General features: G+C 43.3%; 1 protein-coding gene across 2 annotated transcripts in view; it reads left to right on the top strand.

The window, feature by feature from the left end:
• Positions 1-268: 268 nt before the first annotated feature.
• LOC115659417 (aldehyde oxidase 1-like) overlaps positions 269-23128 on the top strand; it is a 173056-nt gene continuing 150196 nt past the window's right edge. Inside the window, exons 1-13 of one of the 2 annotated variants that reach the window (XM_030579494.1) lie at positions 269-436; positions 3176-3233; positions 7043-7139; positions 8568-8676; positions 10026-10152; positions 11228-11289; positions 12115-12189; positions 13274-13354; positions 15798-15942; positions 16124-16216; positions 18696-18847; positions 19068-19161; positions 22351-22463. In XM_030579494.1, coding sequence (XP_030435354.1) covers positions 371-436; positions 3176-3233; positions 7043-7139; positions 8568-8676; positions 10026-10152; positions 11228-11289; positions 12115-12189; positions 13274-13354; positions 15798-15942; positions 16124-16216; positions 18696-18847; positions 19068-19161; positions 22351-22463 — 1272 coding nt within the window. In that variant the 5' untranslated portion in view covers positions 269-370. The remainder of the gene's footprint in view (positions 437-3175; positions 3234-7042; positions 7140-8567; positions 8677-10025; positions 10153-11227; positions 11290-12114; positions 12190-13273; positions 13355-15797; positions 15943-16123; positions 16217-18695; positions 18848-19067; positions 19162-22350; positions 22464-23128) is intronic. The other variant, XM_030579495.1, reaches the window with a different exon arrangement.

Genomic DNA, 23128 nt, shown 5'->3' with positions numbered 1-23128 from the left:
GTGCCAGGATTTATGCAAGAGTTATTCCAGCAAAGAACCGGAGAACAGTCATGCTTTTCTCGGTGATAGACTTTGACTTTCCTGGCGGTGAACCAGTTTTGAAAGTGTTTGGAGCAAGATGGGCTTTTTATATGAGATTGCACAACGGGTGGAAGCTATCTATAGCTTATCTACAGCCAATTTATCTCAGTTACATTTGCGGATCACACCACCACCCCACCCCTGACTTCTCAGGTTACTGACTTCGCGGCTCGGCCCCTTGAGTTCACAGGCAGCCCCGCCCCGGAAAGTTCATCGCTCGCTTCCTGGACTGGACTGCACAGCACAGCTGGTTTGCGGGGACAGGAGTTGTTATTCCCTGCGTCTCGCAATGTCTCTCCCCGCTGCCGGGGGAGGGAGGCCTGATGAGCTGATCTTCTCTGTGAATGGGAGGAAGGTAAGTGAGCGGGGTAGGCAGCGGGGCATTGGGGCGGGACGGGAGGCGTTGGAGTGTCGTTTTGGCCACTTCTCATGTGATGGCAACCGGACACACAGACCCAAGTTCTTCCGACTCCATGTGCAGTTCTCCACCCTCCCTTCCCTTTCTCCTCTGCAGGGTCAGAACAGGAAACAGCCAATATAGCGATTATGTAAGCGGGGGAATGGTCCCGCTATTGTGGGGAACTTTACTGGCTTTTACACTACCCCGGTGAAGTGGGCTAGCGAAAGGATCTGAGTCCTCGCTCCCACTTCCTTTACCCAGAGGCCTCCCTGCCCTTGAGGACTCCCCTTCCACTTTCCTGTCTAGCAGAGTCCTTGTAACCCCGACAGGGTTGGGCCCAGGATTCCTGGGGGGCTTGACCCCCAACCTTGCTGTAGTCACCTAGGACAGAGGCTGGGGTGTCCCCACTCCGGGGTACTCTCTCTGTACTGGGCACCTCCCTGACCCACTGATTATTCCATACAATTTAAAACAAATACAAATTGTTTAATTAACAGTTAATTTTAAAAAAGAATAAGGAAAAATTGGAAAGGTTACAGGAAAACACATCACCTTGCTCCGTGGCAGGGGAACATTACAAAGAGTGTCTCTGGAATGTCAGGGCAGTTCACAGTCTGTTCCTTGTAGGTCCCAGGGCTCCGTCTCAGGCCCTGGCTGTGCTGCAGGGATGCTGCGGGTTGGACACTTGCAATGGTGGTGGCCACACACCTGGGCTTTGGGTGATGGGACCCTTCTTCCCAGCATCAGCCCCTCGTCAGGTTAAGAACCCCCTCCCAGCCTGGTCTGCAGGGACCCTTGGCTGGGGGTGTCTTTCTGCACTGGGCCCTTTGCCCAAGGTCCCCTCCCTTGGCTGGCCCCAGTTGCTCACCACACCTGGCTCTATGGCTGCAGCTCTGCTCCCAGCACAGGATCTGCTCTCCCTGTGCTGTGCCTCTGTCTCTGTGGCTCCCCATACATTTTTTGTCATGGCATTTTCGATGCACATCAGTGCTAGGTAAATTATTTTTCTTTTGTATAAAATCTGGAGTGCCATGGAGCTGAAGGGTGTTCCACTCCTACTAACATCATACACCTTAAGTGGTGTAAAGTTTAGAAGAGTAGCTGTCATTGAGCTTTCTACCCCACTGAGCTTTTTGAATCTCCTTGACATGCAAATGATTTTCAAAAAGCAGTGGGAGAACAGTAACATTTTATCCCCAAACGAACATCCCATAACCTCTCTAGGACTGTTGTCAACTAGTGTTGAAGTGGGGGGCCACGGCAGAGCTGCAGATCATGCACTTTCCTTCCTGCTGCCTGGTTTCTCACAAGATTCCTGTGGATGATGATGCCAGAGGAGGGAAGATTTTCAAAATTACAAAATAGAGTTAGGCCTGCAGACCTTCCTGGAATATCAGTGGCAGTTAGGTGCCAAACTCTCCATTCATCCTTTGAAAATTTCCCTCAGAATTTCATGTGTGCAAAAAAAAATACTGAAAATTATGTGTTTTGCTTGAAATATACATTTTCTTGACACACAGTGCAATGTGGAGAGGATAAGAGGGCAGATGTCACTAATGGAAATGCAAAAATATAACAAAATATGATAAATGAAATGGAAGCTACTGGCCTAATAGAACATTGATGTAATGGGAATATAATTACTTACGTTGGCTATTGATTAAACACTACTTTATGCTTTAGCTGATTCAAGATAATGGGGTAAAGATTCCTCTAATCAGATAGGTATGTGGAGTTTCTGGATGATGCTGTTGCTCCATGTAGTTTAGTATTCGTCCTCTGTCAGAGAGCATCACAGAATGAAGATTGTATTGAATCAGTTTTATGCAGTGCTGAATGAAGAGGGGGAAGTCTTCCTGACCTGCATAGTTTATGCCCTGATGCATAAAATCTGATTACCATTGTGTAACGTTTTCTTGGCATGGATAGCTACAAATATTGTTAATGGTCACAGCATTCATTACAGCCATCTCATCTGAGAGTATAGTGGGGCATTATAATTTTGTAAAGCATTTGGATACTCTGTAGATTGAGTACAGTATAGATCTGTGGGTAAAACTAGGAGGAAGGGGATCTCTGGTACTGGCCTGGCTAATCTGCCCTCCAGTGTTCATCATATGTTCAAATAATAACGAGGCTCTATAATCTGTCAAGAATATTGATTTCCTTATTACAGTTCTGATCTGGGGGTGTGTAGTAAACTCTTCCTGTGTTTGTATTTTTAATAACTGGTATCTGTAACTTTGCAGTAATACTTCCATGTTCATCTGCACTGTGGAATAGTCTCTGCTCCCTTTCACTTCCAACAGGCCATCAGACTGTTCACAATTCTGAGAGTTCCCCAGAGTGGTTTTGTATGTTTTTATACATATGAAGCATATGCGCACAGGCTGACATCCAGTCCCTTTCCTGGCACCCTTTACCTTTAGAGGGGCTCAGGATGGATTCCTTTGATGTGGCATTCCTCCTATCACCAGGGTTGTTTTTATTAAGGATAAGCTTTCCTGACAGTTTCTTTTTAGCAGTAGGACTGTCAGACAAAAAACTTCCAAAGGAAGCAAAAATTCCCACGTATGGCCTTTAGCAAGTGCAGTTCTGTTAAGTGGGGGCTGGGAAGGAAGACTATGGGTTTGTGCCCAAAAGGATAAACCCTGATGAGTAATTTGTAACAGCTTGTTTTACTTCCTTCTGCAGATAGTGGAGAAGAATGCTGATCCTGAACAAATGCTGTTGTCTTACCTCCGAAAGAGACATATCCTTTCCTTGTTGATGCAGTTAGGGCACTATCCTGTAGACTGTATTCAGGAAAAAGTCCCACTGATGATCATTAGAGCTTTGCCTGATTAAGGATGACAGGGATTGGGCCCTGGAGCTGCATAAAATTACTATATTAAGTTACGTATCTTTTTAAGAGCCAAACACTCTTCAGTTCTTGACTATATTTTAATGTTAGGAACTCCATTAAACTGTAAAAAATTAGCTTAATGTTAGCCCCAACTCAAAGGGATTGTAGTTCATTGGTCAGAGCACATTGCTAAATCGGGCAAGCTGGGTTCTGTGCAAAGTTTTGCCACTGACTTGCTGTGATACCTTGGGAATGTCACTTATCCTTTTTGTGCTCATCTATTCCCATTTGTAAGGTGAAGATATTAATACTTATCTGCCTCTCAGAGATTAATTAGTGTTGTGAAGTGCTTTGACATTCCATGCGCTTATATAGCACTTCTATCAAATCACGGGGATTTTGTAATAAATAAGATAAAATGAACTAAGCCTCATGGGTACTTGGAAGGGAGGCTAGAAGCTGTGGAAAATGGTGTGTTAGACTATTAATTAATAGAAGATCCACTGTGAATTAGCAGGTGGGGGGAGTTGAATTACCCTTGTCAGATAATCTGTGATAATGTTCTGTAATCTAGTTCTAAAAGTAATGAATCTTTAGTAATCTGAGACCTGCTGTTAAATCCTTACTAAGAACCAGATTGCAGTCAGTATCTTTGTATGTGGATTATGTGTGTATTAGTGAAATGTGAATACAGGATTTAGTAAGTGTCACTTACTCTCTGAACTGAGCTGATGCTTCAGAATGGTGGAAGAGAGTACTGTGCTGCTGGAAGTCCCGTTTTTCAGATAATGTGCAAAACTGATGACCTGACCACTAGTGTCATTAGAACTCCAGTGGCACTTTTGGGAAGAGTGGGGATACTATTGTCGGTGTCCTAGCTAAATTTAAAATATGTAATTATTCTACCTACTGTACTGTATCTAAAAATTGATATTGTCATCTGGAGAAGGTAATTTTCTATTATTGTCCTAAAAAGTGCTGGATAGTGTTTCTAGTGCAGGACAGCTGATCACTGAACCCAAAAAGTTCGGTAGAAGTGCCCCAGCAAGACCTATATATACAGTTTGAAAAGTGCTGTGAAATTCTTCACGTGAAGGTTGATTAATAAAATATAGTAATATGATTATCTACATTTGCCATTAAATTGGAGACCAACATTACTTAGTAAGCTCTTAATTTTTAAGCACAGACAAAACCTCTTTAGTTTCATGCTGCTTGAAGTTAATCTATGCATGTTCCTCAGTAGTCTTATATCTAAAACCAGAAGTTGTTTAGAATAGATGACAGCACATTAATATTCTGTGCTAATGATGGATTAGCTTTTGCTTGTTTTCATGTATCGGGGGTAGCCATGTTAGTCTGTATCTACAAAAATAACGAGGAGTCCGGTGGCACCTTAAAGACTAACAGATTTATTTAGGCATAAGCATCTGAAGAAGTGGGTTTTTTACCCATGAAAGCTTATGCCTAGATAAATCTGTTAGTCTTTAAGGTGCCACCGGACTCCTCATTGTTCTTGTTTTCATGATGAGCTTCCATCAAAGGGAGAGGTTCTTTACTTATACGTTGGAAGTGCAGCAGACAAAAGGGATCTAGATAAGCTATATGTAAGCATAAATGTCTTGGTTTATAGGAGGGACTCTACAAACCAAGATATAAATCATGGGAGAATGTTTCTCCCAACTCCATAACTTCTTAGACTGGAGGCTCTCAAGCAATTCAGTAGTGTTGACCACATCTCAGTACAGAGAGTGACTTGTGAACCATCTCCTCTCCCAGTTGTGATTCTGTGGCTCCCCTTCCGAAGTTTTATTCATGATCACAGAATGTCCTTGTGGCAAATAAAGAAATTGTTTCCATAGAAGAGTAAAATTGGGAAAGTATCTATGTAGTTTTAGCTTCTTTTAATTAACTTTATGAGCTGAAAACAAGGAGAGAGCCATCACCATGTGACCTACTGGCTTCCACAGACCACCAGGAAGTGTTCCATACACCAAGTGGAGCACCTCTGTCAGACATTTTCTTGTATTGTTGGCATATTGGCAACATTTTTACCCTATTCTTTTCTAAAATCAGGACCAAAAATACTTGCTCAGTGCTGTACAAGGCAAATAGAAATATACTCCCTGTATTAAATAGCCTAAGAGCCTTATTTCCAGAGGTGGCTAAGTCTCTGCAGCTCCCACTGACTTCAAGAGGTGGGTGCTTAACACTTCTAAAAAATCAGACTCCAGATGACACTGAGAAGAGTTATTGGGAAACCAACAGGAGGTGCTGATTCAGATTTGAATTTTTTTATCACTCTTTTTTTCTGCAGTGTTGGAATGAAGAAGACAACAGAGTCAGATGGGTTAGTGTCTGTGGCATTGTGGAGAAATATGAGATTTGAGTGGGTGGGAGCTGGCATTGAGATTAGGAAGCTGATCCATGCATAGTGGACAAGGTGGAAGAAGACACAAATATGTGAGTAGAAATGAGAGACATAGGACGGTGAGGATGGCATCGCTGGGAAAGCAAGGAGGCAGATGATACAACACAAGATCTGAGAGGTGGGCTGGGATGAAATGCAGAACCTTGACAAACAGGATAAGAAATTTAAATTTGATGCAGCATGTAAATGTGAGCTAGTGAAAGGACTCAGAGGCCAAAGCAAGGCTTGAGGAAAAATATATTTCACTAATCTCTGCCTTTGGAGTTGCGCTGGTTGTAAATATGAAGTGGAATACTTGCCCACATGTTTAAAATCAGTTTGAGACCCATGACATTCAAATACTATACAGTTAATTCTGAGAATTGTAATATTTCAGAACTCTGAAATAAATTCCTGTTTGTTCTATTGTTATACCGCTGAAAAAAGTATTTTTGGCTATTTTAATTTGAGTAATTGCACTTTGCCTAAGTAGCTGTTTGATTCCCATTTTTTCATCTGATTTCCTGCAAGAGTGATGATTTCAATAAACAATGATTTCTATGCAAAATACATGTATCTTCCCATTGTTTAGTTTGTGATATTAACAGACTCAAAATAAACCTAAAGATTTCATTTTAACCCTACTGGGAAGCTAGACATTTTAGTCTTTGGTGCCATGATTTTCAAAAGCTCTGAGCACTTAACAGCTCCCATTAACTTCAGTGGCAACCATTTTGAAAATCTTAGCCCTAAGGTCTAAGGCCCAGATCCACGAAGGTATTTAGATTCCTAACTTACTTTGAGGCCCCGAGTCAGCAAAGCACTTAATTACATATTTAAGTTAAATGTATGTCACCCACGAGTTTTGGGCCCTAAATCTTTCCCCCATGTTACACAGCAAGTTACTGAGTTTACCCAGAAATACAGTTCAGCCACTTTGAAACAGAACATGTGAGCTGTACAGCATGTCTACCATTGTTTCTGTCCCAGTGGGATATTTACATATTGCAGGCTGCTCTTGCTTCCAAAGGAAGTCAACAGCTTCCAATGAATTTGGTGGGAGCTTGGTCAGTTTATTTTGTAGATTTGGTCTTAAAATAATTGACGGTTTCAAGCAATGCAAAAATGAACTTCTGATATATGTGCCATTGCACTTGTCCAATTACAGGTTCTATATATGTTGTCTTCAGGAAGAAAATTGTCCTCAAGCTTTATACAACCTAGGAAACTACTGGGAACAGAGCAGAAGCAAAAAATGAATTATTAAATACCCATAAGCTTTTTTCCTTAATGGCAGCTCTTTCACTCCATCTCACAGGAACTAAGTATGGCTGTGGAGGAGGTGGCTGCGGAGCCTGCACTGTGATGATCTCCACTTATGAACCTGCTTCCAAGAACATAAGGTATCCTTAACAAAATATCTGGAATAGTCAACAATACATTTGTATGATCTTTTAAAAATAAATGTGATTTCAGCTTACTAAAGGAAATATTTAAAAAAACCAAGAATGTAGATAAGGTTTTCATATATGAAACTATATTTAAAAAAAAGCTTGTCAAACTTTAACTTAATATTCAATTTAAATTGATCATTTGCAGAAAAACCTAGTGGTTAGATCATGTTAGTTCAAAGGCCATTTAAGTGGAAAAACTGTGCACTGAGGCCAGGGCTGGCTCCAGGCACCAGCAAAGGAAGCAAGTACCTGGGGTGGCCAATAGAAAGGGGTGGCACTCTGTCCGCTATTGAGGCATCACATCCGGTCTCTGGTGGGAATTCAGCGGCGGGTCCTTCAGCAACTTAGTCTTCAGCGGTGGCTCAACTCCGCTTCAGTCTTTGACAGCAATTCAGTGGCGAGTGCTTCACTCCTTCTTGTCCTCTTCAGCGGCACTCTGGCGGCAGCTCAATCAGGTTTTTCTTTTTTCTCTTTCTTTTTTCCCTACACTTGGGGTGGCAAAAAAGCTGGAGGAATCATGTTATGTGCTGGCTAATGTCCTGATGCCTGAATATGTCACTGGCTTAGTGATGAGGATAGCTCCTTCAGAGACATGTATCCACAACGTGTAGTTACCTAAAACCTCGAAGTCTCCTTGATGGAATTCAGCTCACACCTCAATCACTGCTGTTCTCTGAGTGCTACATCAACTCTGTATTGAACAAATATTGATTTAAAGCATTGGTTTTCAACCTTTTTTCCATTTGTGGACCCTTAAAAAATGTCAAATGGAGGTATGGACCTCTTTGGAAATCTTAGACATAGTCTGTGGACCCCAGATTGAAAACCACTGACTTAGAGCAGTGCTTATGTCACTGTTTAACTAGCAGGGCACTGCTGAGCTCACCTCATCAGGGAGGTCACTGCTAGCTAGTCTTCTATAGTGAGCTCTGTGAAAGCAATGTCATGAAGGAGAAAGGAGAGGTTAGTTACCAACGGTAACTCTTGTTTTCTCACTGTGTTGCTTCCTGACCTTCCTTCCCGCCCTCTGCATCAGAGCCCTGCAAATAGTGCTTCTGATGGCAGATAAGGATTAAATGATGGAAAGGGTGGGATATTTATACTTTTGGCCCATAGAATGTTAGGCTTGAGGGACGTGCACAGGCCCCTAACTGCCAACTGTTGCATGACCAGGCATGCGACTCCTACAACGTACACAAGAATTACTGTTTATATAATCCCTATCTTTTTAAAGCTTATAATTCTAATTTCACTCAATATGATGATGATGATGGATGCTTATAGCTAGACAGAGACCATAAAAAGCGTGTTCTTAATTTACCACAGAATACTATTACGCTATATTTAATGTCCTTGATTCTTCTTTACAATCCAAAGACATTATTCTGCCAATGCCTGTCTATTACCTATATGCTCGTTGCATGGCGTTGCAGTCACCACTGTGGAAGGCATAGGATGCACAAAAACCCGGATACATCCAGTTCAGGTGAGAGCATGCTGTAAAAGGATTTTTGCTTTCTTCCTTCACGTGCCTAGGATTAATTGGCAATGGTGGCATGGCATTGTTATGATTTTTAAAGATGTGGTATTGCTCCCACTACTAAAAGATAGCTCAAGACTCTGGATTTTTAAACTGATTCTGCAGTGCAATTCAAAATGTGTGAAGAAAAACAGGAAAATATAGTCTTTATGTACAGTTAGCTAGCTAGCAAATGTCACACATGCTGCAAAAACATCAGGAATCTCCAGCATAGTATGGGAACAACCTATTTGCTAAAATAAAACAGTTCTAGATGATTAACTAAGAGGTATGTGATCTCCTATCAATGCTGGCACCTCCTTGAAACCAGAAAGGAAATGCCCACAGGCTGCAAAAATGGCCAAAGGTATTAACGTTAAAATTATAGCACATTTATACAGAAAATATTTTAGATTATTTGTCCAGCTCTGCTAAAAAACAAAGTATTGTAAAAGGTGCAATGTGCAATGTTGCTGCTTGCTAAACAGTGCATATACTGTATGTTGGAGGCACAGCAAAGAAGATACATAAACAGTGAGACTTTAGTGGGCCAGCAAAAGTCTGATATTTGTTAGACATTGTTAACAGTCAGACTAACTTTTACTGGAAACCTTGATAATGCAAGTATAAAATGGTTGATTAAGACGTATTAGAGATCCCCTTCATGCAGACTGCCTAATAATAACAGAGAGACAAGATAGGTGAGGTAATATCTTTTATTGGACCAACTTCTGTGGGTGAGAGAGAGAGAGACAGTGTAGTTCGAAAGCTTTTCTCTCTCACCAATAGAAGTTGGTCCAATAAAAGATATTACCTCACCCACCTTATCTCGCTCATATCCAGCTACAACACTGCATCTAATATTAAGAGACTGAGGTAAAGACAAAAGAACTCAGTAATTGCCAGTCTGGATCAGACCCATGATCTGTCTAGGCCAATGCTCCATCTCCAGCACTGGTCAGCACCAGATTCCACAAAGGAAGGTGTAAGAACCCCGAAGTAGGTAGTTGTGGAATAATCTGCTCCCTTCGTCCACCAGTCAGGTATGCTTGGACCCACACATCTGAAATAACTATTCTTGGTTCAAATTTCATGTTAGATTAAGTTTCTTCTCGAAATATCTCGCATTTCTAAGAGGAAGGCATTTAAGTTTGTAACATTTGTCGCATTTTTCATTGTGTTAATTAAGTCAGATCTTGTAACCCTTTAAATCATGTTTGTAATTTTTGAAATCAACAGCTTTTTTAAGTGATTGAAAAAAGAATTTTTTTGAGTTTTCATTTTGAAGCAGGGGCTGTTGTTCTGTTTTGTTCCAGGAAAGGCTGGCCAAGTGCCATGGCTCTCAATGTGGCTTTTGCACCCCTGGAATGGTGATGTCCATGTATGCTTTGCTGAGAAACCACCCTGAACCCTCCATGGAGCAGATAACTGCAGCTCTGGCTGGTTAGTTTTTGTTTGTTTGTTCCCCCGAACCCCAATCAAATGCCATTTTTAATATATGAACAAACAAGATAAATAATCTCTTAGTAAATAAGATTTTTAATGACAATTTCCTTTCAGAAAAGCAGGGGAGGGAAGAAATCAACAATGAATTCTTGACTGCCTAAAATCTGTGAGGTGCCTATATACTAAGCAGCATATCCGTGATGTCATGCTAAATAGCATACCCTCCAGCGGGCCAAAATTTTCAGAAGTGACTAGTGATTTGGGATGTCTCAGGGTGCCCAACTTGGCACAGCTTTAAGGGAGTTGATTTTCAGAGGGTAGGCACTAAGCACTTTTTGAAAATCAGGCCTTTTCAGATGTCTCAAGTTGGGTACTCAAAAATTGAGGCATCCATAATCAGTAGCCACTTTTGAAAATCTTGGCCTTAGATCTCATCAGATACAGAGTTCAGAACATTATAAACCTCAGAACAGTGCCAAAGCTTTTGTGACAGTAATAAAACTATAAAATAACAGAGAGACTGGCTGTGTCTTCACTGCAAAAAGGTGTGCTTTAGAGAGGGATAACTAATGTGGGTTCACCGTCCCAGTGTAAAAGCAGAGCAGAGACGAGGCCAGTTTAGTTTTACCATGAGGCAAACTTGGCGGGGTCAACCATGGGCAGGAGGCATAGTGCTGACTTTGCCTAGCTACGTCATTGTAAACGCTGCAAGTGCCTTGTCTGCACTTCAGTTTTTACAATGAGAAAACTATCCCATGCTAGTTATCTTTCTGTAAAAACCCACCTTTGTGTCAGTGAAGCCAAAGCCAAAGTTGTTATGGCCCTAGGTCAACTCACCCCCTGCTGCCATCTGGTGCAGCTCTTGCAGTATTACAGCTTCCTCTTTGCTGTAAGAGTTTCCTTCCCTCAGGAGCTAATGCATGCTGAGCTCTTTTGTACATCTGGCCCATACTGCATTTCAGAGATATACCCCTTCTCCTGAAATCTCAGAAAGATAAACCTTGAAGTCTTGAATCCTAAATTATATGTCATAGATAGAATTAATAGTTCACCTATTATTTTCTGGTATCAGGTAACTTGTGCCGCTGCACTGGGTATAGGCCAATCTTAGATGGCTGTAAAACCTTCTGTAAGGTAAGCAGTGGGAACGGTGGGTTCAAAGAGTGTTCCTATTCAACTGCTTTGAATATTTGTTCTAAAATATTTTTTGGGATAGTGAGGCATGTATTACTGTGTATTACAATATCTAAACATCCAGAGACCATTGTGAGTTTAAATACACATCCAGTCTTGTTTCTGTCAAGGGTTGTTGGCTGTCCTTTCCAGTAATGCAGATCAGCCATCTCTCAGCGCCTGAACCAAAGCTCATTGAAGTCAATGAAAGTGTTTCTGTTAACTCCAGTAAGCTTTGGCTCAGGCAACCAGCCACATAAACCTGTTGTTCTGTAATATTTGGCCCAGACATAAAAATTGCAGAGTGGCAAAGAGTACTATAAAAATCTGGTTCTAAATATTAACTGTTCAGAAGAGGCCCAAATCTTCCTCACAAAAGTAGTTTCATTGCAGTCAGTGGGAATATTTGTGTGATTGAGGCAAGGAGACTTTGGTCTTGCTAGTCGTGGCATTACATGCATAAAATAAAGTTGAAATAAGATTTGAACTAAAAGAGGTGGTGACATCAATGAGTGTTAATGACATAAAGTTCACCCTATCTGCCAACATTTTGTGTAAATTCCACTGAGAAACCTAGAAGACCTTTTTTCATGGAGAACTTTTAAAAAACGGTTTTGGTAAGAACAAGATAATGCCTTAAAACATGAATATTTGCAATTTTATTGACTCTCACCCAAAGCCCATTGTAAGTCAAAAGAGAGACTCCCATTGACTTCAATTGACTTGGGATCAAGCGCATTATGAGCAGAAGTCATATGTTGTATTAATGGGATATGACTATTTTAGGAACCATTTTGTTGTCAAAGTAAAGAAAATGGGAACTGTTGCTTGGATCAAGAAGACAAACTCAAAGGCGAGAAGGTGAGTTTAATTGTTTTTTCTTCCTGTTTAAATGTAAAATTTGCACTAGGTGAAGAGTATTGCACTGCTTACTTGTAATTACAGTACATGCAAAGTGCTATGCCATGCAGCATCCTATAGCGGGCTGACTACAGCCCACTATGTCCCATTGCATTGCTCTGACTTTAAAGCGAGAAGGGACCATCATGATCATCTAGTCTGACCTCCTGCACGTTACAAGCCACAGGACCATTGCTGCTGCTGTTCTGTGAAATTAGAAAGTTTCTCTTAATGTTGTATGTACCATCTTGGGTGATCAGGAAGTTTTTCCATTTTCACAGGAAATGAATGTACTGTTAGTGGTGGGGGATTAGATATGTCTTCAAAGGCATAGGTAGGTGAGTGAAGGGAAATCTTCACCCTTTTCCACTGGAGTCTATTGTAACAATGCATAGGACTGTTTGGATCTGCATGTTCAAACAATCTTTTTTGTTCTGGAATATTAATATTCTTAGGCTCTGGTTCTGCAGTGACCACTGCATTAGCAATCCCTGTGCCCAGGTGAAACCATATGAAGTCACTGAGGTTTTGTGTGGGTTCAGGGATTTGTCTATATGGCACTCATGGCAAGGTTGTGTTCACAGAACTGAAGTTTGCCTCAAAAACTAAATCAGAATCATGACACTAATTTTATGTGAACATTCCCATCCATATGAATGGTTTATTTTATGTAAACTTTCCTTTAAAAAATCTGTGCGTGTGTGTAAGAGGAGTTGGGGGAAATATGGTGCCAGCTCACCTCTCTATAGTTGAATATAGGGAAGTGTGCAGTTAGGATTTCAGGTCTGTATCGTTCCACCCTCACAGCTCCAGAGAGGCCAGGGAAGGTGACTAAGCTGTGAGAGGCTGCCTTTCTCCATTTCTTCCACTGCAGCAGCCCCCACTAATACTTGGCAGTTTACTTAGCATCTCATCCAAAGGCTATTAGAGTAATTAGAAAGACTCCTGCTGACTTCAGTGGGCTTCAGATCTAGTCCTTGTGATTCTTTCTTTTTTATAAAGAATAAATGAAGTAAAAAATTGTTTGTTTGTCTGTTTGTATAAGATTTCCACCAAGCTGTTTTCAGCCGATGAATTTCAGCCCTGGGACCCCACCCAGGAGTTTATATTTCCACCAGAATTAATGGTAAGTAGAGTTGCTCTTGGTTTGTGACTACAGTGTGGAAGGGATAGATCAGTGGTTTGAGCATTGGTCTGCTAAATACAGGCTTGTGAGCTCAATCCTTGAAGGGGCCATTTAGGGATCTGGGGCAAAAATCTGTCTGGGGATTGGTCCTGCTTTGAGCAGAGGGTTGGACTAGATGACCTCCTGAGGTCCCTGACATTCTATGATACATGCTGCAACATTTACATGTAGTTCAGTACTCATCTTAAGATGCTGTCTGATAGTGGAGTGGTTCCATCAGGAGAAATATCACATATTTTCCAGTAGATCTGCAAATATCTCTGATGTTTTTTAAATTGTGTTTATATTTACAAGAACTACATTAAAAGAACATTAAAGATGCAAAGTCAAGTACTCAAAATGTAGGGAATTAAGGTTGCCTGTGCAAAGCAAGGAGCTGTTGGAGATTCTCAACAAAATAGTTGCATGTATTTTTTAATGTGGGCAAAACAACACATTTTCATCATCTTGTTCTGATAAAAAGCTGAACTGTTTTTGCTGAAATTTTCCAAAAATAATCAGTCTTTGGCAGACATCACACATGGAAAATTTCAGCTTAAACAGTTTGACAAAGTTATAAGTAAGTTTGCGAGTTTGTCATGGAGGTAACGGATTCCATGACTTGCCATGACCTCCATGACTTCTACAGCAGCTGGTGTGCCTGGCTCAGGGGCAGCTCAGGCAGCCCCTGCGCCAGGCACACTGGTTGCTGCTGGGGCAGTCTCGGGTCCCTGCAGCACCCCACTCCCCAGAAGCAGAGTTTGCATGTGGGAGGGGGTAGAGGGTTGGGGCACAGGATAGGGTGAGATGGGCTCTGGGCAGTACTTACCTGGGGGGCTCCCCAGAAGCAGCAACATCCCCCTTGCTCAGCTGCTAGGCGGAGGCGTGGCCATCCTGAGCCTCCGCCCAGAGCACTGGGTTCACAGCTTCCATTGGCTGGGAACTGCAGCCAATGGGAGCTGCAGGGTCGATGCCTGCAGGTGGAGGCAGCATTCAGAGCTGCCTGGCCACACCTCTGCTTAGCAGCTAAGCAAAGGGGTTGTCATTGCTTCCGGGGAGCCTCACAGTTAAGCTCCACCCAGAGCCCACCTCACCTCATCCCGTGCCCCAACTCCCTGCCCCTTCCACACCCAAACATTGCTGCTGTTGTGGGGGCGGGGGGGGTGGGGGGGCTCAGAGCCAGATAGGGAGCCTGCCAGCTCTGCCAACCACCCAACCCCCAGCACCAGCAGGGATCTCAGGCTGCGCACTGCCACCCGCACCCCTCCTCCCCCAGGCAGCTGGGCTGCCCTCCTATAGCACCCCAGGCAGCCTCCCCTCCAAATTTTATTTACTGGAATTTTTAGTAAAAGTCATGGACAGGTCATGGGCCATTAATTTTTGTTTACTTCCTGTGACCTGTCTGTGACTTGTACTAAAAATACCCATGATTAAAATGTAGCCTTAGTTATAAGCAACTGAAAATAGTGCCGCTATTTTTAGTGTGCTGGATTGAGCAGAGCTAGCATATGTCTGTCTGTCCTGCTGGGAACCACTCTCCCAGCTGTTGTATAAACATACCGAAAGTCTCCTCTGTCGCATTTGGAATGACTTGTTGCATATTTTATAATTAAAATGGACTGAGATTCTACCATCATTAGGGCAAGGGGTTTGTTTCCTGTTTAGTATTTTTAGTCTGTTTTAAAGTACCATGTGCTTTCAGAGGTTCTCAAACTGGGGGTCAGGACCCCTCAGGGGGTTGCAAGGTTATTACATGAGGGGTCGTGAGCTGTAAGCCTCCACCCCAAACCCCACTTTGCCTCCAGCATTTATAATGATGTTAAATATGTTAAAATGTGTTTTTAATTTATAAGGGAGGGAGGGGGTCGCACTAGGAGGTTTGCTATGTGAAAAGGGTCGCCAGTACAAAAGTTTGAGAACCACTATTCTAGGGCATTATCCAAATAATAATCCTCCCCAGTCCTTTGGTTCAGCAAGGCCTAAAAATAGATATCAAAGCCCTGCGTTCTCTAACTAATTGGTGACTTATGGAGTAGGGTTGAAAGCCCTGGATTTTTAAAAATTGATTTTCTATTGTTTCCCAAGGGCGCGGGATCGAGCCCTAAGTGCATAGTTTGCAGGATATTCAGTATAAATCCTGTTTGCTAGACACATCTGAGTCAATTTTAGGCATTTTATTCATGGAGCATTAATTTCCTCCCCATGCAAAGGGCAAGCACAAGGTTGATGCACTATTTAAGTCCCATTTAAACCAGTTTTGAGGTTTTAAGTATGACTTCCAGGGTTAAGGAATTATTTTGGCTTCTAGTCCAGTGCCCTATTCACTAGATAACCGCTGCCTCTCTGGAGCTTTAAATATTAAATCTACATTGTTTTTATTAAATCTACGTTGTTTCCCCTATAGACAATGGCTGAAAATCAGCCAAAAAGAACTCTTGTTTTCCAAGGGGAAAGAACAACATGGATTTCACCTGCTAGCCTAAAGGAGCTTCTGGAGTTGAAGGCTAAGTACCCCAAAGCACCTCTTGTGGTGGGGAACACCAGTGTGGGTATGTAGTTTCAGAGCACATCCTGTTATGCTTGTGCCAGTGTATGTAAGAACAGTCGTGGGTAGCATTTAGAATTGCTTGTGTGTTCTTTGTCCTTAATATGTGGCTCAACAAATGACGTAGTCACAGTTCCGGAAATGCAGTGATCTTCCTTTTCTTTAAATCTCATCCTACTCTATAGGGCCTGAAATGAAATTTAAAAGAGTGCATCATCCAGTTATCATCTCTCCTGCAAGGATCCTAGATCTGAATGTGGTGAGATACACAGACAATGGTAAGTAAACCCTACTTTTGCCCTTTGAAACACATGGAGATATCTCTGCATAAGATAATACTGATCCCTTCCCTAGTGGGGAAGTTGTGAATTGCTCTACAGACATCCTGGCTCTCCAAGAACGTCTAGAGATGCTTGTGTTTATTTCTGAAAATTATGCCTGAGACATCCATGGATCAGGATGGCTATGATCCCTGCCCCAATGCATGGATACATTAGTGACAGCATGGATTTGTCTAGATTAGGAAAAGAAGTTGAGGTTAAATTGGGATAGCTAGTATGTGTTAAGTAACCCTAATCCTAACCATGACCCAATGCCTAGTGTAGATGTGGATTAACACCTTTTACCTCAATTTAGCTGTCTGAAGTCAGCCCTACGGGGAGTGTAGAAAGTCATTGGCTGTTTGTCCTCCAATATCTGCTTATGGAGGGGACTCTCAACATTCAGATATCCTCCCTACTACATGGAAGGGGTGGGAGAGTCAGCCATCTTTGCAGCATGTCTCCCTCTCCTCCTCTGTAACCCACAGAGGCTTCTCTGTAGATCCAGTGTTCATTCTGGGGGAGAGATAGGAGACTGGGTTGGCGAGGGGGAGGAGTGGGCAGACTGGGGTGACACTTGTTGTCGACCCCCAGCACTCTGAGGAGAATCCATGCATGGATCTCATAGCACTTTATAACATGAATTATGCCTCACAAATGCCCTAGGAGATAAATAGTATATATTACTATCCCCATTATAAGTGAGACAGAGATGAGCAAACCGAGGCAGAAAATTTAACCAACTTGCCCAAGGCCAAATAGAGAATCTGCCAGAGCTTGGATTACAATTTGGGAGTTCACGGCTCAGAGCATTAGACCACATTTCTCTCCTCATTTTCAGATGTGCATAGCTGCTACCCTTGACAAAGAAGGATTCTCTACTACAGGGGTCGGCAGCCTGCGGCACACATCGCCAAACATGGCACGCAAGCCGATTTTGAGTGGCATGCAGCCGCCTGCCACAGTCCCAGCCCCCCAGCCCCACTCAGCACCCCTGCCCACTGCACTCCCATGCGGGGGCAGGAGGCAGAAGCTTGGTTCTGTGGCGGCCAAGCTTCCCTCTCTCCCCTACTTCTTCCCCCAGCGTGGTGCTTTCTTGCCCCGCCCCCTCTCCTTCCCTGCGCCAGTCAGCTGATGGCCCTAGTGAGGGAGAGTGGGGAAGAGCAACAGTGTGCTGGCAGTTCCCTGAAGGAGACAGAGAGAGGTAGGGATGGAGCCATGGGGAAAGGGGAGGAACAGGCATATACTTCCAGCCCCCTGCCATGAGCCGCTCAGGGCAGGGGCCTGAGAGCACCCCTACGAGCCGAGTACCCCAGCCCTCTGCCCTGACCCCCCCACACACTCAGCATTCTGCCCTGAAGCCCCCATACCCCTCAGCCCTCTGCCCTGACCCTTGAGCCCCCCCACACACCTAGCCTTCTGCCCTGAAGCCCCCAGCCCTCTGCCCTTAACCTCCCCCACCCCAACACACATTCATCCCTCTGCCCTGACCCCCCACACACTCAGTCTTCTGTCCTACACCCCCCAGCCCTCTGCCGTGACCCCCCCACACACTCAGCATTCTGCCCTGCAGCCCTCATACCCCCCAGCCCTCTGCCTGACCCTTGAACACCCCCACACACCCAGCCTTCTGCCCTGCAGCCCCCAGCCCTCTGACCTTAACCTCTCCCACCCCAACACACACTCATCCCTCTGCCCTGACCCCCCCACACACTCAGCCTTCTGCCGTGCACCCCCCCACACACACACCCAGCCTTTGCCCTGACCCTTGAACCTCCCACACACCCAGCCTTTGGCCCTGCACCCCCCATACATCCCCAGCCCTCTGCTCTGACCCCTGAAATCTCCCCACCCAGGTCTGGGGTCCTGGCTGCAGGCCCTGCTCAGCCCACTGCCGGCCTAGGTGAACAGAACCCCAGGCTGGCAGCGAGCTGAGCAGGCTGGCGGTGTAAGATCAGCATTTTAATTTAATTTTAAATGACGCTTCTTAAACATTTTGAAAATCTTGTTTACTTTACATACAATAGTTTAGTTATATAATATAGACATATAGAAAGAGACCTTCTAAAAACATTAAAATGTATTACTGGCATGCAAAACCTTAAATTAGAGTGAATAAATGAAGACTCGGCACACCACTTCTGGAAGGTTGCCGACCCCTGCTCTGCCATGACTGTTGAAGACTTTTAACCCATCCTAGTTTCACTGCAGTTTGCACATGCACATTTTGAAATTGATGCAATATTTGTTTTATTTCGTAAATTAAAGTGTAACAGAAAACTTTTAAGATGTTGCCTTATTCCTATCCACATTCTAATGAGAGCTGACTGTGAGAAAAAGGCATGGCATAATTACAAAAGAACAGTCTGGACATAGTTTAATAGCCTGAATGTGGAGCAATGCTCACATTTTACTACTTATGATAACTTGGTTTCAGGACTAACCCTTGGAGCTGCCTGCAGTCTGGCTGTAGTGAAAGATGTCCTGACAAACACAGTCTCAGAACTTCCAGGGGACAAGACAAAGATTTTCCGTGCTCTCTTGCATCAGTTAAAAACTCTGGGAGGACAGCAGATCAGAAACATTTCCGTATGTTGTCTATTACTGCAGTAACAAGTGGATGGGTTAGCAAAACTGCATGGAATTGCTTCTGTCTGTGCATAATATTTGTATTCACAGCTGAAATAATAGACTTTAAAATTAATTTTATGTCACTGTCAGTCTTATGACCTTTGATCAATGTAAATTCTCACACTGTACTGACACATACATAAAGGTGATGACTTAATGACATAATGTCCTTTTTTAGTCTTTAGGTGGAAACATTATGAGTAGAAAGTCAACATCTGACTTGAATCCCATTCTAGCAGTTGGCAACTGTACCCTCAACCTGGCATCAAGAGGTAAGAGGCAGGGTACCTTAGGTGGCCTTGCCTGCAGTGCTCTGCAATGGCAGGCCATGGCACAGTAGGCTGGCATGCCTTAGTTTCCCTTCTTCTAATTCCTCAGAAATAATCTAAAGCAACTTCCCAAGTAAAAGCAAAGCCCTTGGGGGGGTTCATTTATTACAAAAACCCTATACACATAAATAACAAAACGTAGTTCAGAATTTCCCCACCATAGTCCTTGCAGTATATGCAACATACAGACCTGGTGTCTCTCATCACACACTGGCTCTCCAGTGTAGTCCACTCCCTGAACTTGTAGTAGGACATCCCAGCGCAGGGAACATCCTCCCACACACAGCCTCTCTGCTGAGATCATCCTTGCCAGGAGACCATCCCTCACTTCCACTGGCCCTCTCATGGTTCCTCTAGGTCCAGCTCTCTATTCTTGGGGATGTCAGCAGGAAAGCTCCTCCACTGCTCACCTGCCTTCAGCCCTCTCCAGCCTTTGTCTCTGCTTCTCTACTTTAGAGAGGCAATTGCCTCTGCTGCTCCTCCTGTCTCCAATCTGGTTTTCTGGCTTGGGGATGCCAGCCAGCAAACCCATCTTTGCTCTCTTTGCCTTCAGCCTTCCCCCAGGAAAAACCTTTTTCTTCCTTCCAGGACCAACTTGAGTCCCGTGGTCTCCAGCAGGACTCATTGGGTCTCCCTCTCACTGAATCTCTCCATGATTCTTTATAGCCCTCAGGTGCTGTACCACCCTCTTAATTGGCCAAATTGGAGCACTTGTCCTGGCACAAGAGAGCTGGAACTACTTTATTTTACAAGGGACAGACACCCTGTGACAGTGCCTCTCTATGTATTTGTACTGAAGATGTTGGAAGTGTGATAAGGAACAAAATTGCAACCAATTAATGTTCAAGAAAGCCACTCCTTGCCACGCACCAAGCCATGTCTGTGGGGAGACTGGGGAAACTGATAACATATGAAGGGTAGCTCAGTGGTTTGAGCATTGGCCTGCTAAATCTAGAGTTGTGAGTTCAACCCTTGAGGGGGCCACTTAGGGATCTGGGGCAAAAATCAGTACTTGGTCCTGCTAGTGAAGACAGGGGGCTGAACTCACTGACCTTTGGGGATCCCTTCCAGCTCTATGAGATAGGTATATCTCTGTATATTTAAATGTATTATGGTAGCGCCTTCAGCCCAATCTGATCAGGGCTCCATTGTTCTGGGTGCCATATTAGACAGATCCTGCCCCAAAGAATATACAATCTGAGGCCCCAATCCTGCCAGCACTTGCACATGCTTAAACTTTACACAGGTAAGCTGTCCCATTGAGTTCAGTGAAATTACTCATCTGCATAAAGTTAAGCACATGCAAAAGGTTTTTTTTGCCAGATTAGGGCACAACTTGAAACAAAACAAGTGGATACAATAAACAAATGGAGCGAGTTCGGGAGAGAGGATGAGGATAACATGATAGCAACACCTGGGCTATCCACATGTGTAATTAGCAGTTCAGGTATATAAATAAGCAGTACGTTTTAATGATGATCGGAGCACTATTACCTATAAGCATAATGCTATATTTAGAATGTCCTAACACTTCAACACTGTTTCAACAAACTGTATCAATTTTACACAGTGTTGAATAAGATATTATACTAACTTTAATTTCCTAGTTTTCCCATGTTAATATTTTATGAAGGGGGAAACCACACTGGTGAATTAAATACATATAAAATAGGAATGCTTTAGGAGAAAGTGTGCTAGCTGTTGCTCTTTTCTGATCCATTAGATGGTCATGTGTATTGTTAAATTAGGTGGATATTTCAGGATAGTGTGTAATTTGCAAATATAAGGACACTCACCAGATGGCCTAATCCTGCTTTTAGATGTTCAGACTGGCATTTAAGAAGACATTAAGTCTTCTGAATGTCAAACTGTGAGACTGTATTTCCTTGTTTATTGTTAATTACTTACTCAGATACTACAGTGATGATGGTCAGAAAAGTTCCTTGAGATTTGGATGTCCTATTAAGGCTCTCTCACATACAGCCCCTGTCTACACTACAGACATCTGCCAACACAGGTGTACCTCTGATCCTGCTGGCATGAAGAATTGTAATCCCTGACTAATGAAGCTATGCTGGCAGACGTCTGTTATGCAGATGCAGTTATACTGGCAAAACTGTGCTTTCACTGTAAGGCTATACTGTTGCAAAGCACAGCTTTGCCAGAGTAGCTGCATCTGCACTAGGAGGGTTTTGCTATTACATCTGGTAAAGCTTTCCTAATGTAGACATAGCCATCGAAACTGGGCCCTCTATGTTATATCGCTTTAGAACAGTGTCTCCCAAACTTGGGACGTTGCTTATGTAGGGAAAGACCCTGGCCAGCCAGGCTGGTTTGTTTACCTGCCGCGTCTGCAGGTCCAGCTCCCAGTGGCCGCGATTCACTGCTCCAGGCCAATGGGAGCTGCTGGAAGCGGCACAGGTCGAGGGATGTACTGGCCATTTCCAGCAGCTCCCATTGGCCTGGAGCAGCCAACCGTGGCCACTGGAAACTGCAATCGGCCGGACCTGCGGACGTGGCAGGTAAACAAACAAGCCAGGCCTGCCAGGGGCGACTGCTTTAGAACAATGGCCTTTTGCTGGTATAACTTATTTCACTCAAGGAAGCAGACTAAACTATTTGAGCAAATCACTCTTTTGATGGTACAAGCTGCACCTCCATTAGGAGGGTTTGCCGGAGTAATTAGACTGGTATAGCTATACTAGCAAACCCTCTGTAGTGTAGACAAGGCCTAAGTAGTCACATGGTTTTTGGACTGGGAATTTCAAAGGTTCTAATGGAGTTAGATGCCCAACTCTCTTTGGAAATCCACCTCCCTCCCTTAGGTCCATTTCAGAATCCCAGCTTTAATTATTAATCTCATAAAATTGTGACCTTTTTAACTTTCAAAACAGTTGATCAAAAAGAGAAAGGAAAAGACAATACAAATTCTTCCTCTGGTAACTATTGAAAATAGAGAGACCACTTACATTTAAGGTGCATGCTACTGATGGGACATTATATGAACTTTAAGTAATTCTTTTCCCAGAAGTATCGCATATTCTTCCTTGACAATTAAATTTGATGTATATATTTAAACTGTCAAGAGTTCACTTCTCATTGTACAGAGATTGCCATTTATTTTTTCTCCAATAGAAGGAACACGGAGGATTTCTTTGAGTGACATTTTTGCCAGTGGAGTTGGTAACAATACCCTTATGCCAGAAGAAGTCTTAATCTCTGTTCACATCCCTCATTCCAGGAAGGTAAATGTTGCTGTGATGTTTGGATTTGTTTAGTGATAAGAATGGTTTTACCAGTGTTTATATGAAATTAAAGAAAGAGCAGGAGGAAGAAGTACCATCTGTAGTTTAAAAAAAAAGAAAAACCACCCAACTAGTGAAATGTTTTGGAGGGTATTGATATATTCTCTGTCCCTGAATGCTGCCCATTTTCAGCCTGGCTAGACCTCCAGTCATTACGCAGATGAAGCTCCCGTTATCTCTTGAGGGTAACTGTAACACTGTAACACTGTGTAAGGGCAATATCTCTGGGAATTGATAAGCAGACTGTTTGGGAGATACCCACCGGCAGTCGCACATTTCTGGTCTTGATTAAAAATGTGACAATTGAATTTAGATGACTAAAGGAAAAGGAAAAGATCTGTAAAAGCAGAAGATAGAGTTGAAATACTGGCTTGATTTGTGCTTGAGTCCAAAGGTTTAGGCAGAAGTTGAGCCTCTTCAGTTTTGTCTCCCATTCTAAATGCAGCCGACTCCCATTCCCCCTTACCTCTCAGCAACCATTTGTGAGACAGGGGTCAGAGCAGCTGGGCTCTGCAGGAGATGGAGAGGGAGGCAGGTTTGCTTGCAAGACAACAATGAAGAGAGAACTATTGGATGGTTAAGGGAAAGGAATGAATGGTCCTAAA

This window comes from Gopherus evgoodei, chromosome 11, assembly GCF_007399415.2.
Source record: "Gopherus evgoodei ecotype Sinaloan lineage chromosome 11, rGopEvg1_v1.p, whole genome shotgun sequence".
NCBI lineage: Eukaryota > Metazoa > Chordata > Testudines > Testudinidae > Gopherus > Gopherus evgoodei.
Note: the sequence above shows the minus strand (reverse complement) of the source record. Positions and strands in the feature narration are given on the sequence as shown.